We start from the raw sequence: 16,301 nt of genomic DNA on the forward strand, positions 1-16,301 counted from the left end.
TAAACATGAACATTATAGCAGGGTGACCATATTGATGAATTAAAATCTAAATTACTTCTTACAAGAGAACAGTATAATATTTTCAATGATCGGATGGACTTGAAATTTTTTGTATTTCTCAAAATAAAGCCCAACATTTTTTTATGTTTGATGCTAGACTGAAAGTTAATACTCACATAGGCACTGTCTGTGACAGTGCGCGCAAAATGTTGGGATTTGTTCTCCGAACAGCTAAGTTGTGTTTTTGAATACTCGTGTTCTTAGGCTTCTTTATAGCTCATTGGTGCAAAGCAGAATTGAGTGTGGATCTCTGATCTGAGCGCCCCACGAATTGAAGTACTCTCTTATGCTGGAGATGATTCAGAAGAAATTTCTGAGGTATCTTTACTTGAGGGAGTGCGGATACTATCCGTGGTTGTACCCGTATGGCTTCGTACTGGAAATGCTTGGCTACAATAGTTTGGAGAAAAAAAGAAATGCATACTTGCTTATGTATTTTTTTCAATTGATCCATGGGTATAACGATCAACATGGGTGTAATGAAGAGTATTTTTCTTTATGTTCATAATGACTACCTTAGACATAGGCAGCTTAATCTGTTTTATCTTCCTGCTTGCAGAATCAACCTGCCGATGGTAATGCCAGTAGGAAGAGCAATGTCTTTATTCTATCGTATTTCTTCGGATATCGACATCTTCCATATGAGTGAAAAAAAAATTAGAGAGGAGAACATCCCTTTTCTATAATTGCTGGGTATTTTTATTTTACCATCTTTGTATATTTAATTTTTTCGTGTTATGTTTGCATTGAAATATTTTTATAATGTACATAAACGTTTATAAAATAAATAAATAGAAAAAAATAAATGATCTAATAATAAAGATAATTTAACTTTTGCTAATCATTTAATAACATTTAATAACATAAACATTCTTTCAATTTAAAAAACACTGTAAAAATAATGCATATTGCACCTAAAGGCTTGGCAAACAGGGAATTCTCGAAATTAATAGATTGAAAAATAAACCCGACATTGAATTACTTAACGAACCGCTAACACACGTGTATTCCCCATTACTATCTATACCTATTGTACTAATTTTACTTATGACTTTTTCCCCTTTGTTTTTAGAAATCATAATTTACAGAAATCACTCACGAAGGATTGGACAATTAAAAATAATATATATATATATATATATATATACAATACTTAAACTTATTAGAAATATCATTAAAGCAATTTATCAGTTAACCTAAAACGCTTTGTAAATGATCCTTAAGACAAAATCGAATCGCGTTGTGGTCCCGTGGCTAGTGTTGCGGACTCACGGATCAGAGGTTCGAGGTTCATTTTCTAATAGTGAGTTATTTACAACTCGTTGAAAATGGCTACCAAAATTGAAATATTTGGGTAAATTATATGAAAGCTATTTTTTTTTTTTTTAATTCTCTATCCTTACCTCTGTTTTGTATAAATACATTGAATTTCTTAATAAAGATACCAGTCTCGAAGATGTTGCGAAAGCGATGAAACCGGTCACTGGATATTCCAAATTTGGGGATTAAAGTATCACTAGTCTTTTATTTTCTTTAACAAATTCAATAAACTAATTTCTGTTTTCCATTTTTCACAGATTCAAATTCAGCAATCAGAAGTCACCATGGCGATCAATAGTCCTGGTTCGCTAGCAGCTCAGTTATCTCCAAAATCGATCACCCCGAAGAGTCCGAGGCACTTCGTGTTCCCCCAGAAAAGCCCATCGGTCGTCTCCAGCGGGTCCTCTGGCTACTACACCCCACAATCAGGATGCAGCTACGACAAAAGTCCCAGCTCCCATTGCAAACCTCCCAAATCACCCAAGCTGATGAATTTACGTAGCCCGAAAAGCCCCAGGAAATTCAGTTTTATACACGAGAACAGCGAACCAGATATCAATGGATCTCTTTCAAGCAGCGACCACCCTACTATGATTCACGTCAATTCTTCCCCCTCATTTAAGTCGAGCCTTTCTGGGAGTGTCAAGAGCCCGAGAGTGTCCACACCACCGGTCCACATCCACACGAATCCTGGCTACATGTCTCCGAGCAAGAGCTCGAGGTACAGCTCGAGCAACGCCATCAACAGAAAGAGCCCTTACTCGTCGGCCAACAACGTGAACGAAGACAACGGTAAAGACACAGATGATCAAGACAGTTGTGCGTCCGTTGGCAAGTGTAGAAAGTCGACATCGGACCTGACAGACGATACTGACGAACTTCCGGTCACGAGGTCCACCAGCATCAGCAGGCCTTCCTCGCCCATGAGAAGGGGCTCCATGAAGGGAGGCCTGGCGTACTTGGCCAGCAGACGTGGGTCGAGAGACTCGGTGGTGTCGAGCTGTTCTAAAGAAGACATTGGGCCTCTCAATTTTCAAAATACGGCGCGCGGGAGACAGAGAAGGACGTCCAATTTTCTAGAACTACCAGGTAACAGTTTGCTAATTCATCGCATTTTATTTTCTTTACTCAGGATAATTTATACAGCGTATTTTTTTATGAAAATCCACCTCAAGGGCGCTGTGTAATAAACATCCCAACACGTCTTGCAGCTGCAGACCGCATAAGCCGTCGGGATCGTAGTTACTCATTTCCGATTATGTTAATTTTTGATAATTTTATAGGAGTTAGACTACAACACGTCTTTCCGCTATAGAGCGCACGGACGTTTAAAAATCTAACGTGAGTGTGGTTTTGTAAATAATGATAATAATGATTTACAAAACCACACTCACGAAGGATGGGACACTAAAAATAAAATAAAATAGTTAAACTCATTAAAATAGCATTATATCAACTCATTAGTTAACCCAAAGAATTTTTTTTGATAATGATCCTTAAGATAAAAATAACTTTATTTAATTTACTTACATATAACTTCGAATTATATATCCTTACCTCTGTTTTGTATAAATACATTTAACTCTTTAATAAAGATACCAGTCTCGAAGATGTCGCGAAAGCGATGAAACCGGTCACTGGATATTCCAAATTTGTGGATTAAAGTATCACTCGTGTTTTATTTATATAATAAAGTATAATTATTCATTTCTTACTCGATTCGTAGTAATTTATTTTACATCTAAAACAACGACTACATTGAGTTTTTGCGAGACTAACAACGCCGATTCATTTATATATACTAGTGACGCAAAAATTGTCACCCGCTGTTCTTTGACTGTAATTTTTTTATGAATGAAAAATTTTAGTTTTGCTTTTGGATTGTGTTTATTTGATATCTTAATTTTTTTCTATTAAGCCAAGAAAAAGATATCGGCCTAGGGGCCGCCGCCAGAATTGATGACCATGCAAACAAAAAACAAACAAACAAAACCATCACGCCGTTTCCCCGTAGGGGTAGGCAGGACAGAACGCCATAACACTATATCTTGGCATACAGACCTCGCTTCCTCTACCTTATTCCTGCTTTTGACATGTCAATCTTTAAGTATTTGATGGACTTGATCGTGCCATGTCTTCCTCGTTTTCTGCATCCATCAACATTTTTAAATATTTTTTTTGAAAAAGAAATACTTGCGTTCTTATAATTTACGCAAATATTTAATTTTGAGCGCCATTTTCAACGAGTTGTAAATAACTCACTATTAGAAAATGGGAACAAAGCTGGGGTAGAGTGGGATTCGAACCACGGACCTTCGATCCGTGAGTCCGAGACACTAGTCACGGGACCACAACCGGATACATTCGCATCGTAGATTCTTTTAGCCGTTCTTTCGCTGCCCATTCGCTCTACGTGTCCAAAACAACGCAGCACCCCTTTCTTGATTCTGTCAATAATGCATGTCTCGCCCTTACACACTTCACGGATCTCGGCATTTGTGCACCTATCATACATCGTCTTGCCACACATTCGCCCGAGGGATCGCATTTTGACAGCATTCAACCTACTTTCATCATCATTTTTCCAATTCCATACTTCGCTTCCATACATTGGAGTTGGCACTAGAACTCCGCCGTGAACTGCTGGTTTAGCCTCCTGCGATAAACATTTGTTTGCCAAAGTGATGACCATGCGGGCTCGATTTATGGCATTTTCCTTCGAAATTATTCCGCAAAAAATCAAAACATTTTTTCCACGTTCTTAGAGAAGTAAGCGATTCATGTCTTATTGGCGTACATTTTGTATCTGTTTACTTCACAAATGTCAAAACAGAACTAACATTTGCCGCCATTTGCAAAAGTTGTGGCATCTTCCGATAGGGTGATGAATTTTACGCCAGCTTGTATATAAAATATGTTAAGGTCGCATAATATTCTTCCTCTAGTGGCTGCCCACGCCAGGCCTCGCGTCTGCTCGCTGCCGGAGCAAGCCCTGAACCCTCGCGTCTCCGACGACCTGTATCGACTGAGGACGTTCTCCATCACCACCAAAGGGGGCGTGGTCAACCAGGGAGACTCCATCATCAGCAGGAGATCCAGATCCAACACCAGCGTCAACACGACGGCGAGCAGGTGAGAGAATAATTTATTTACGATAGTCTGCTCGAGTGTCACAACTTGGAAATATTCAGCGGACGTTACGGTGACATATTACGAGGATATGCAGTAGGAAAAAAAATTTTTTTTTTTCAACAATATTTACAAAATAGTCTTAAATTAAAGTCCTGCTGAGTTGCATACATACAACTCGTCAACAGGTTCTTATAAATTGCATCGATTATTTACACTTAACCTACATTAACAATCATTTTACTTAAAAAACATTACACATTACATTATGAAAAATTAAAAACTATCGCTAATAAAAAAACTTTTTTCTAATAACCATAATTTGAGCAAACGTCTCAAATAAAAATACTGAGTTAAATACGTCCTGTATTTAACTCAGTGTTTTTAATATTGTTTGGTAACTATTTAAGTAACTATTTAAATGTTATTTGTGTTTTTTTATACTTTTTTTAGCTTGTATACATAATTTCAATACGTTTTTGATAAAAAAAATTAACCTGTATTGGGTGTGCGCATATTTTGTTAATTAAAAAAAAAGATTTTATTTTGTACTGGTTCAGTATGTATATATACATACATGTAATTTTAAACTTTTTAAATTTTCTTTCCCAGATTGCATAATGTAAACATCATTTTGAATTTATTTCCATGCCTAGTATTCTGTTTATTTTGTTATTTTCAAGTATTTTTCATATCCCTTTTAATTTGTAGTATATCATAATTTGAATTTTTCTGCTTTTGTAAATAATATTATAGTTTAAAATATAAAAACGTCTTTAAATAAATGTGTTATATGTATGTCCCTAAATGAGTTTTTTTTTTAAAACTCCTTGGGAATATTGTATATAATTATGTATAATATGTTTTCAATTTAATAAAAAAAATATATTTTTTAAAATAATATTAAAAAAAAAAAAAAAAAAACATGTAAAATATTTTAGGTATACTGTATTGCAGTGTCCCTTTGCCATATTTATAAACATATCTAGAAACAGCTAGCTCTAGTACAGCCATACTAGTAAACCTGGTGTTGTAATCATGTACCAACTTGTGTTTATACTCGGAGTGTGACGCATGCTGACAAATTAATTTGTGCCAAAGTAGAGCCCTAACAGATAATTTATTTACAGATTAATACATCAATGATATTGAAATATTGTGTCTCTGGCGGTATACATTTTTATGTAGTAGCAATTTGATCATAGAATTTTGCAAAGTTTGAATAAAATTAATATTAGTTTCGCTTGATAACCCCCAGGAAGTTATGGCGTATCGTATAATTGATTCAGAGAGAGATAAATAAATAATTTGTAAAGTATTAACAGGGACATAATATTTTAATATGTACATTCTATTACTTATTGCTCTTAATCGCTTACACGATTTTCTAATATGTACATCCCATTTAAAATTACAATCTATAGTTAAATCTAAATAAACATACTGCTCAATATTTTCAATATTTTCACACATGCACGGTTGCATAATATCACTGTGGATACACGTATGGTTATGTGATAAAATTGACGGTGTTGTATGAGTTTTATAGGTCGGTGATCTTATGTGCATAAGTTTGGTTTTCTTTGAGTTAATTACTTAACCTGCATCATGCGACCATTTTTGCAGGTTTAAAAAGTCTTCTTGCAACAATTTCTCTGCAGTTTCGAGATCCTTAATTAATAGGTATTGCGACGTTGTCTTTCTGTGACTAACAAAGTTTACGTTTCGTTGTGCCGCACCTCAAAACTGAACCAATTTCGATGTTTTTTTTTAGAAAGAGTATCAAAATGTCATTTTCTGTGAACATTTTCCGTTTTTCAAAATTAATTATCATTTCATTTCATTTTTTGCACCACAACAGGCCAGGAGGCCCAATTACAGTGGTGAATTACATTACAGAACAACCAGGCTTGAGAAAAATCAAATTTTAATTTTTGTCTTCTCACCGGGAATCGAACCCGGAGCCTTCCTCCTTCCTACATCACGGAGGCCGCCTTATATCATAATTGTACCTATACCGTACGTCCGAAAAAAAAAACATAATTGAAATGATAATCGAGATATGGTTTCTAGAAACTCACTCTTAATATTATTACATTACTGTTATTTGGCATATTATTTATTACTTAGTATTATATTGTTAAGTGTCCTCGGCACGGGTAACCCCAGTGAGGTCGCATTATTTTTATTACGAGTATTAATAATAGTTTGTAAGAGAAAAATAGCGTAGCGGTCTGAAATTCGGACATGTCATGTTAGATGCAATTTTAAGATTAACGTTACTATTTTCAAGTAGAATTTGAATCGACCTCTTCTAGATAAAAACTCAAACTTTATATGGATGCCTAGTACGGCCCCGACATATTGCCCTTATTTAACTGTCATTATTAACAGTAAACATACTTTAATTCGCAAATTTATCCCCTAAATTAAGAAAAAATTGTTTCTCAAGAAAATATGTTTAAATAAGTCAAGTTTTTAAACAACATAATACACGTGTCGGGACAATGAATGCCAAAAATCAATGTAAATCATGGGAAAATATTCGAAAGCAGTTACCTGTGAAAACTGTCTCCTTTAACACCTTTGACGCTCCTACTGCTGCTCCCAAACATACTGCAATTCACCATAGTCGATTTATATTTATTATAACGTAAATATATATATTTGGTTATTTATAAACAAAGCCAAGCACAGCGACAAAAGCATCCGATAGAACCGTTGTGTTTGTTGTCAAAACAAACTAAATGGCCGCCAATTTGTTACTAACCAACAAACCATCATCGTTTGCGTTCTATGGAACATAGTGATAAGGCTTTTCTATAGGTTTACCCATAATTACTCTGAGGTATAAAACGAAATGTTGTTTTTATGTAATTTAAATTTACTCGTATATGTATTTGCTAATCTTCCCAACGTTAATTAATTTTACCCAATTATTATCTCATTAGCGTAGAATTTCATCAAAAGTCGTCACATCTAAAAACTCGGATACTGGAGATTCGGGGCGCTCCGTTAGCTAGAGAGGTGGGAGTGTGTAGTTGGTGACTAACGCGCTTCTGTGCGAACGTATTTACACGCCTCTCTGATTTTCTTTTCCTCTCTATTTTATCCCTAATGATCGAGGGGTTCATTTTCTTTCGTTTGTACACGACGCTGAAAAACTTTTGTCTCTGACGCATGATGTACAATAAATAGACAGTTATTAATAATATTTTAAGCAACAATGTTTTGAGTTTGTCTAATTTTTTGTAGACAAGGACTTTTAAAAAAAATGTATTTTTCATTTATATTTCGATCCCTGTATTTAGTTTAGTAGCCTTACGTGTCATGTACAAGGCTTAAGTACTCGGAAAAAATCGTTTTTGTTTGTCTTGGAAATGGGATGTTCGATCACTGATTTTGGTTTATTACCTTTATGAGTCCAATCACCATTGCTGAAAAGTCCAAGAACAATGACGCGTGATAACTACTTTTAACTACGGTGTGGATATCTGTTAAGGATATTCCATCTTTCCTGCATTCTGCTTCAAGATTATGGCGTTGTAAGCTGAAAAATTGGCACTGAAATAACAGATGTTCGATACTCTGTGAAGAAATATCATCGCATGGACAATAGTCATCATTCCTTAATTTAAACCTATATAGGTAACTTCTCATAGCTCCGTGTCCGGTAAAAATTTGGGTCGTTTCGAAAGTACTTTGGTGATGACGACGGAAGTTTGCTGCATCACCCAGCGTTGCGTTTAGGGATTTTACCCGAAGAAGAAGCGCGGTAATGATCCTCCCAACGTTTAGCAAAGTTAAGGGGAAATTCTGAGAAGAAAGGTGCCGTTCTTTTACAAGTTGCGGCTCTTGCTCGTTCATCTGCTCTCTCATTTCTTACGTAGACAAGAACTGGATTCAATCCCCTAGGGAGCTGTTTAGCATATTACAACAGACATGAAGAACATTTCACAGAAGGGAATATAGAAGTCTAGGCATTTACAGGGCTTATGAACTGCTATTAGCTGATTTAAATGGCCCTTTTACACACTGTGTAACATTCAGATGAAAGAATCGAAGGAATGTAGGTGTTCAAATGTAGGCAGAATGGTGAATGTTACATATCTTTGATGTCTCACTAGTCTACATAAGATACTTCGCCTGTTTATCTAAAAGAGCTCTTCTAACCTATATCACAACACGGAATCTCTCTTCGTTCTAGTGACGATAGAACCCTTTAAATACTCTTTCATCCCTCTAATTTTCTTGCCTCCTCTTTCACAGTAGTAGCTGCTTGATTGTGGAATAATCTACCCACTAATGTAGAGGCCCCTTCTTTATTTGAATATTAATTATACTTTATTTTATTTTTACAAATATGATAACAAAAATTTCGGGACAATTGTTTCGCATTCGTTTGAAAATGCCCTAACAAGGCGAAACAATAGTGACGAAATTTTTGTTTTTATATTTGTAAAAATAAAATAAAGAGTTAAGTAGACTCAAATCAGCGTTTTCTTTCTTATATTATAAGTTTGATATGTTTTCTACTGAGATAAAATATGATAGAAACAATGTATAAAAATATATTATGAAACATGAAATATTTTCTACTGATATAAAAAACTAAAGGAAATTATTTACGCGGTTTTTCTGAGCCAAACCGCGAAACTTCAGAGGAATACTCCTCATAGTAAGCTTTAAAAAAAATCATAATAAAATTTTTCCAAAAAAGTCATTTTAAAACAAAATAAAAAAAATTGTAATCTCAAAATGTAGTAAATCCTTTGTCGCTTCCAATCGCTTCGTTAGTCAAATACGTTTTATTGCATTTTTTTAGTCGGGGAGGGGTAAAGGAAAGAGAAATTATAGATTCTCTCCATTTTGAAATCATAAAAAAAATATTTTTTTTAAATGACTTTTTGGAAAAATTTTATTAGGATTTTTTTTAAAGCTTACCATAAGGAATGTTCTTCTGAAGTTTCGCACTCTGGGCCTGTAAAGCCTTGTACAAAAATATGTAAAAAAAAAAACATGATCCACGTAGATCAAAATTTTAGAATATTCAATACTAAAAATGTATAAATGTAAAAAATTAATATGATTAACATAATTGCACAAGAATATGACATTACCCACTGTTGTCAAAGGAATTTGATAGAATGATTACTTAAACTGTATCATTACGCAAATTATAGACATTAAGCTAAAAGTTGAAATTATATTGCCTACAAAATAAATTTCCTTGCACCCCATGTCAGACCATGATTAATTTAAAATAACAGATAATGAATTTACTTATTTACACAATTCAATAGATATAATGAGTGAACGTCTTGTTCGTACAAAAGAACTTCTTTCCCAAAATGTCACTTTAGATATTAAATTAAAAAAAGCCTTGACTGATCACCGTTGATAAAATCTAGATTTTTGTTAATATTTTGATATTCGCGTAGCTTCACAAACGTGCGTGGATGATTTCAACGCTTCTGAAATGTTCGCGCATGACCGGCCCGGACTTTGACACCACGCCGGATTTGAAAAATTAGCCATCTGGTAAAACCCCCGAGGATCAATTTCAATATCTTACGTAATACGAAAATCGTGATTTTTCATTTTAAAAAAAGATACTCTTTTACGTAAATAGGACAGAACCTAGCGATATTATTTTCGCATCTAGGCGTTCGTTTTATAAAATTAACAGTTATGTCCGAATTTCATTCAACTTCAAAATTGACTTATTTTTCTCATATTTTTAATAGGCTTTTAAGAAGAAAAGTGCCAACCTCAAAACGATTTAAAAAAAATTATAAATCAAAACTAAAGGAAAAATTGCTCGGTGGAACAAAATTTTTGACACTTTTAATGCGTAGATAAACGTACTGAGGGGTTCTAGACCCGTCGGTATAAACCGATGTACTTACATCAAAACTTGATGGTGGGGGGTATCGGTAGTATATCTTTGTAGTCAGTCTTTTTATCTTCAATTATGACGTTATACTGAAGCTATGTCATTCAAAAGCGTAGATATGTGTACTGTGACGTACGCTTCCCCTTATTTCATATCGATGTACCTACCTAAAACTTGAAGGAGGGGGTCGGTAGTATATCTTTGTAATCGCTAAAGGGAACTCATCTTCAAGTCATAGTCATGTATGACGTCTTTATGGTCTTATCATAATCGAGGCCCTAAACACTTACTCCCACACAAATACACCACTTACTCTCATAAAAATACACACCAACACACCCTTTAAAAAAAAAAAAATTACATTTTTCATTGATAAACCCTTACGGGTTACATACATTAACCAAATTATTTTTACTTTTAAAATTCACATTCGACTGTTAATAATAATATTTTTAACATCTTTTGTAAAGGTTGTCTGAGTCTTTTGTTTAGTTTTGTCTGGTAGTTTATTGTATAATTTCAGTCCACGGTTTATTAGCGTCGATTGTCCTTTCATCGTTTTAGAAGGTCGTATATAATATTTTTCTGATATTCTCGTATTGTGTCCATGTTTACAACAGTTTTTTTCAAGTTTTAATTCTTCGTCTACAATTACATCGGTGGCTAATTTATGAATAAATTTTAAGGATTCTAGTTTAAGGAGTTCAGTTACATTTAATTGTTTAGTTTGTTTAAAAAGTTCTTTAGTTGCTGTTAGATAGGGAAGGCCATATACTAACTTATTTGTTGTACCACAATTTAATATGAATGATCTTTATTTAGAATTTTCACTGGTCTGCCTTTAAATCGTATCTTTTTTATGTTTTGACATCATTGTTGACTGTTTTTTTCCGTAAAATAAATAAATATGTAAGTACACATACGAATATGTGTAAAACTAACCTCTTTAAAATATTGTGTTGCACCGAAAGTCTCTAGCAGCGGCAATATTTTTTTTTTTTTTTAGTGAGGCTACAATATCATGTTACACTCCAATACTGCTAGACTTTAATAATTCATATTGATTAGTACGTTATTATATTAAAAAAATATGGTAATAGGAATAAGCCTGGGCACGTCTTTTTGAGTTTTGTGGAGTTATTCATCGCTTGGTATATACGCACTCAATGCCAAAACACGCGGTAGCGACAGCGACTAAAGTAGACTAGGACAAGACTAGAAATTATTTTGCTGCTTCCTTCTTTTTACTTCATCTGCGAGGTGCCGTAAGAATCAGACTCATCGTTTAAATGAATTGTGGTCAAAACATTCCCCCAAGGTCAAAAACTCACTAACGCTTTGACTGTTCTCTCTTAACTTTTGAGGCTTGTTTACTTTCCGCCTAGCCAATAAAAATGTACTCTAAATTAAACCTTTTGTGCATTGAAATAAATACATTTTTTGCTCGCAGCACGTGTTGTCAGTAGGAATGCGACTAAATGAATAGACTTGTAGAAGTTGTCGTGTGCATTGTCTGTGCGTTACAAAAAACTGTCTTTGGGAAAAGGGAAAAGGGTTGGTTTTACGTTGACATGTTTTTATATTAAAGCTTTTAAATCAACGTGCCGCGTGAACGAGTGAAGTATGATTTTCAGTGAGGCGGAGCCTCACTTAGTAAGTAATTAAAATTTTAATTAACTTTGTGCTATAAGTGAAGTCCCATCTCCGTTGCGATCAATTTCTTTTCATGTTCCCAACCTTGTCACTAGAAGTTAAAATCTGCTATTTATCAAATCCTCTAAGAGCAACTTTTGTTAATGCTTCAATGTCCAGAATGTGTAGATTAGTCAATTCGTCACACAACTTGGAATTCTTTGGGATTAGATCTTGCGACTTTGATGAAGATGGATTGGCGGGGGTTAGCTCGAAGTTTGACATGCTGATTAGATATTTATTTATTTATTTAGAAAAAAACAACAGTTTAAATATATATTGCATACAGAAAGTAAGAATATATAGAAACTAAAATTGTGAAAACAGTCCATGTAAATTTTCCACAGTGATGTAAGCTATTGATTAAGTACATTATAGGTATCAAAATAAAAGCAATTAAAACAAACAAACCATCGCCCCGTTTTCCCGCAGGGGTTGGCCGAAAGGATGGAACGCCATAGCACTCTGTCTTTGCATACAGACCTCGCTTTCTCTACATTAATACATCTTTTCTTTCACGCACGCCGATTATTCCTACTCTTGACACGTCCATTAGGGTAAGCCGATATTTTTTTTCCGAATTTCGAAATAAAAGGGGTCTAAAAAGATGCCTTTTGAATTACTTGATATGCAAATAATATAAAACAAATATTTGATACAACTTTTTGCCCTCAACCAGAACTTGAGGTTTTCGAAAAAGTATTTTTTTTTTCGCTAAACCGGCTGTCATTTTGTATTTAAGTAAGTTAATCAGTCCAATTAAATTTTATAATGTGCATTAAACTGTATCAAATAAGCATCTAAGGGCGTGAGTTGCACTTTGTTTTGTAATAAATGGGTGGCATTGTTTTAATGAGCCATTGTTTTCGTCAATATTAGCTAGGCGCTCAACGAAATCAGTTCCGCGGAGTGAAAATTTTTTGCATTTCGGTAGTTTTAAAACGTGTTCGAATTTGTAATGTGATTAAGTTAAATCTTTACTAGCAAAAAAAAGTTATCAATAAAGATAATAACAAAATATTCATACAGTTATAAACTTCAAACCTCGGTTGAGGGTCAACAGTAGTATAGAATATTTTTTACGTTCACCGTAATGTTTATCGAGCTTTTCTTTTGTCTCTTTAGCCGTTTTCCCTTTCAAATAATAGTGTTTAATCACTGCACAAAATTCGCTTTTTTCCATTTTTTAAGAAACACAAAAGTTGTTTACTTCAAACGACTACAACAAATAAACTAATCGATAAATATGGGTGACATTTCATTTGACAGCTGCCGTTCGATAGATCACAATTTGGAAAAAAATAAATCTTATTTGTGTTTGTGCTGCCATCTAGCGCTAGGTAGCTTCATTATCAATCCGCCCTCGTATTTTGTTCATTAAATTTTTATGTCAGGCGTAGAAACCTCACAAAACCAAAATTAGCCAGTATCTACTTCCGTATGACTTTTCTGGCTAAAAAACATCGAACTATTGGCTCAACCATGTACTTGGGCAATTTCATAATTCGAAGTAAATCGCAAGGAACGTAAATTAAACACAGGCAAAGTAGAGTATTAGCTTGTTTATTTTATTTTCAAATCCAATCAATTGAAAGTAATCGGCTTATGCGATTTCGGAAGTCCAAAGACAGGATATAAAATTTCTCCCAAATACTTTACGGATTTCGACTTAATTTGAAATTTCAATTCAAATAAACCCTTAAAAGAGCTCCGGCATGACTTAAGGGTCTTGTGATTTTTAATTAAAAAGATGATCAATGAAGAAGTTCAGTGGTTTTTAAGTTCATTGTTTTATTTGAAAAATAACTTTCATGATGTTAAAAAAATTTAATTAAGCTAATCAACTAAAAAAAATATTTTTTTAAATTTATTTATTTACCTTTTTGTGCATAATGTTAATTGCGGGCTTGTTGCCAAATGGCAATTTCTTCCAACTAACCAATAAAATAAATGTTTTTTTTTAGTCAAGTTACAAAAGATATTTAATAGAAGAAAAAAAAGCTAAAGATACGTATATAAAAATAGAAATAAATTTTAACATATTACAACAGAGATGAAGAACATTTAAGAGAAGGTAATAGAGAAGTTTAGGCATCTACAGGGCTTATGACCTGTTAATGGCTGGTTTAAGTGTCCACTTTACACACCGTGTAACATTCACCATTCTGCCTATAGGGTATTGTTCCAATAGAACAAACCTTTTGAACTTTTTCAAATATGGTGAATGGTAATTATATTTATTTATTTATGCATTTCATAATATGTACAATTTTTTGTTCACTTTGCCCAGCTGTATGAAGCAGTAGTTATAATTTTCTTGTTGTATTACTTTAGAATGTTTTATTATTTAATTTTGTTTTTTACATTTATTCTTGAATTGTTAAACTTTCTACCGAATATGTTAATAAATTATAAATTTTAATTTTTGTAAAAGGCAGATTTGCCGTTTATGTTAATAAAATAAAATAAATGAGCAAAGCCTATGTCAAAAGTAAATTGAGTTACACGATCGCCTTCTGGGGAACTGATAACAAGACAGACATAACAAGAATACAAAGACAACAAAATAAAATTCTTAAACTAACATACAACCTACCCTACCTGACCTCTACGACTGAACTGTACAAAAAAACACACCAGTTTGACATAAACTACTTGACTAAAATTGAAACCTTAAAAAATGTGCACAAAATAACACTGGGAAACATACAAGACGACGACATAATATTAGCCAAAAATGCTGACATACACAAATATATCACCAGACAACAACAACACTATCATATTGAAAAAGCAAAGACAAACACAGGACAGTCAAAAATATTACATAATGGACTTAAACACTACAACGACCTACCTTACTACTTGAAAACTTTTACTGGAGACAAATTTAAAATCTATCTGAAAAAGCACATGATGACTGAACTCACTAGACTAGACGAGACATAAAATGACTAGACAATATAAAATTTCTAATGTAACCCTAACGGGTTTTTTAAATTGAAAATAAATAATAAAAAAATAAAAAAATTAAACAACTTTGTTAACCGGTATTTTTTATTTTTTTTTACACCGACTGGTTTCAAAGCTAAACAAGCTTCTTTTTCAAGGTTTACTTAACTAATGAATTCTTCCCTATTTTATTTTATATTATCAGTATGCTGCCAATGAAACAAATAAATCAAGCCTTTTTTTCTTGAAAGGATGGTAATGTGAGAGGGAAACGTTTAAAACTATACAGGAGTAGACTTAAAAAAATATAGTTTATTTGGGTATTTATTATTTTTTTCTTAAAATAAAAAAGCGAATCATAATAAGTAAAAATGAATCAATTGTATACTGAATGAAACTGCACGCAAAGAGATTGCTATGTTAGCGTGTATTTAGTACGTAAATATGCGTCAAAAATGCGTTTTCTACGCGCGCTTTTGCGTTCAGAATACCACCCCTGCGGTGCTATTCTAAACGCTCTTAAAACACTTTTATCTCGCGTATTTTGTATGAAAAGTGTTTTCTACGGCCGCGAGAGCGTTTGGAATATCACCCCAGTACCTCAATCACAAATAACTATTGACGTGCTAATAAGCGACGTGATAACAATTTTTCACCATGGTTGGTTATCGTATTCGCGATCGCAATGGAACATCCGTGAACACCTAATATAAAATGTCAAAATATTTACGTTTCTCGACGTATAATCCTTCTGCGTAATCACATATTTGAATTTCACCGGTGCAAATTTGGAAAATATTCAAAAACTGGTATTTTTACTTATTTATTCATTATTTATCATGCTATTTATTGCATTAAGCCGGCGGTTGGCGAGCCAAATGTCAAGAAAAGCAGTCGCTATAGTAATTGTAATTTAATTTTCACTTTTTTGTATTAGATACTCCTTACTATTTTGCAAGTGAAATATATTGTATTATTTTTTATAATCAACACTGATTTTTTGCCAGTGAACTGTATTTATTTACGAGGAAAACAGAAAACGAACCGACACGTGCGTTGACTTAGAGATTACACACGCGTTGACTTATGACTGCGATAACTTAAGCATGTTTATTTAACTTTTTGTACATATTGTTATTTGTACATTGGCGGGGTTATTGCCAAATGGCAATTTTTTCCAACCAACCAATAAAAACAAGTTTTATTTTTATAATTCAAGTTACAGAACATATTCAATAGAAAAAAAAATATT

The 16,301-nt window shown here is 33.5% G+C and overlaps 1 protein-coding gene across 1 annotated transcript in view; it reads left to right on the forward strand.

Annotated features, from left to right (window-relative positions):
- Window positions 1-1,664: 1,664 nt before the first annotated feature.
- Window positions 1,665-16,301, forward strand: part of LOC148274410 (uncharacterized) — a 77,116-nt gene continuing 62,479 nt past the window's right edge. The window contains exons 1-2 of the mRNA XM_088237155.1: window positions 1,665-2,469; window positions 4,326-4,512. Of these exons, the coding sequence (XP_088093281.1) occupies window positions 1,665-2,469; window positions 4,326-4,512 (992 nt within the window). The remainder of the gene's footprint in view (window positions 2,470-4,325; window positions 4,513-16,301) is intronic.

Source organism: Micrasema longulum, unplaced genomic scaffold (assembly GCF_059751315.1).
Source record: "Micrasema longulum isolate JH-2025_06_02 unplaced genomic scaffold, ASM5975131v1 h1tg001659l, whole genome shotgun sequence".
Taxonomy (NCBI): Eukaryota; Metazoa; Arthropoda; class Insecta; order Trichoptera; family Brachycentridae; genus Micrasema; species Micrasema longulum.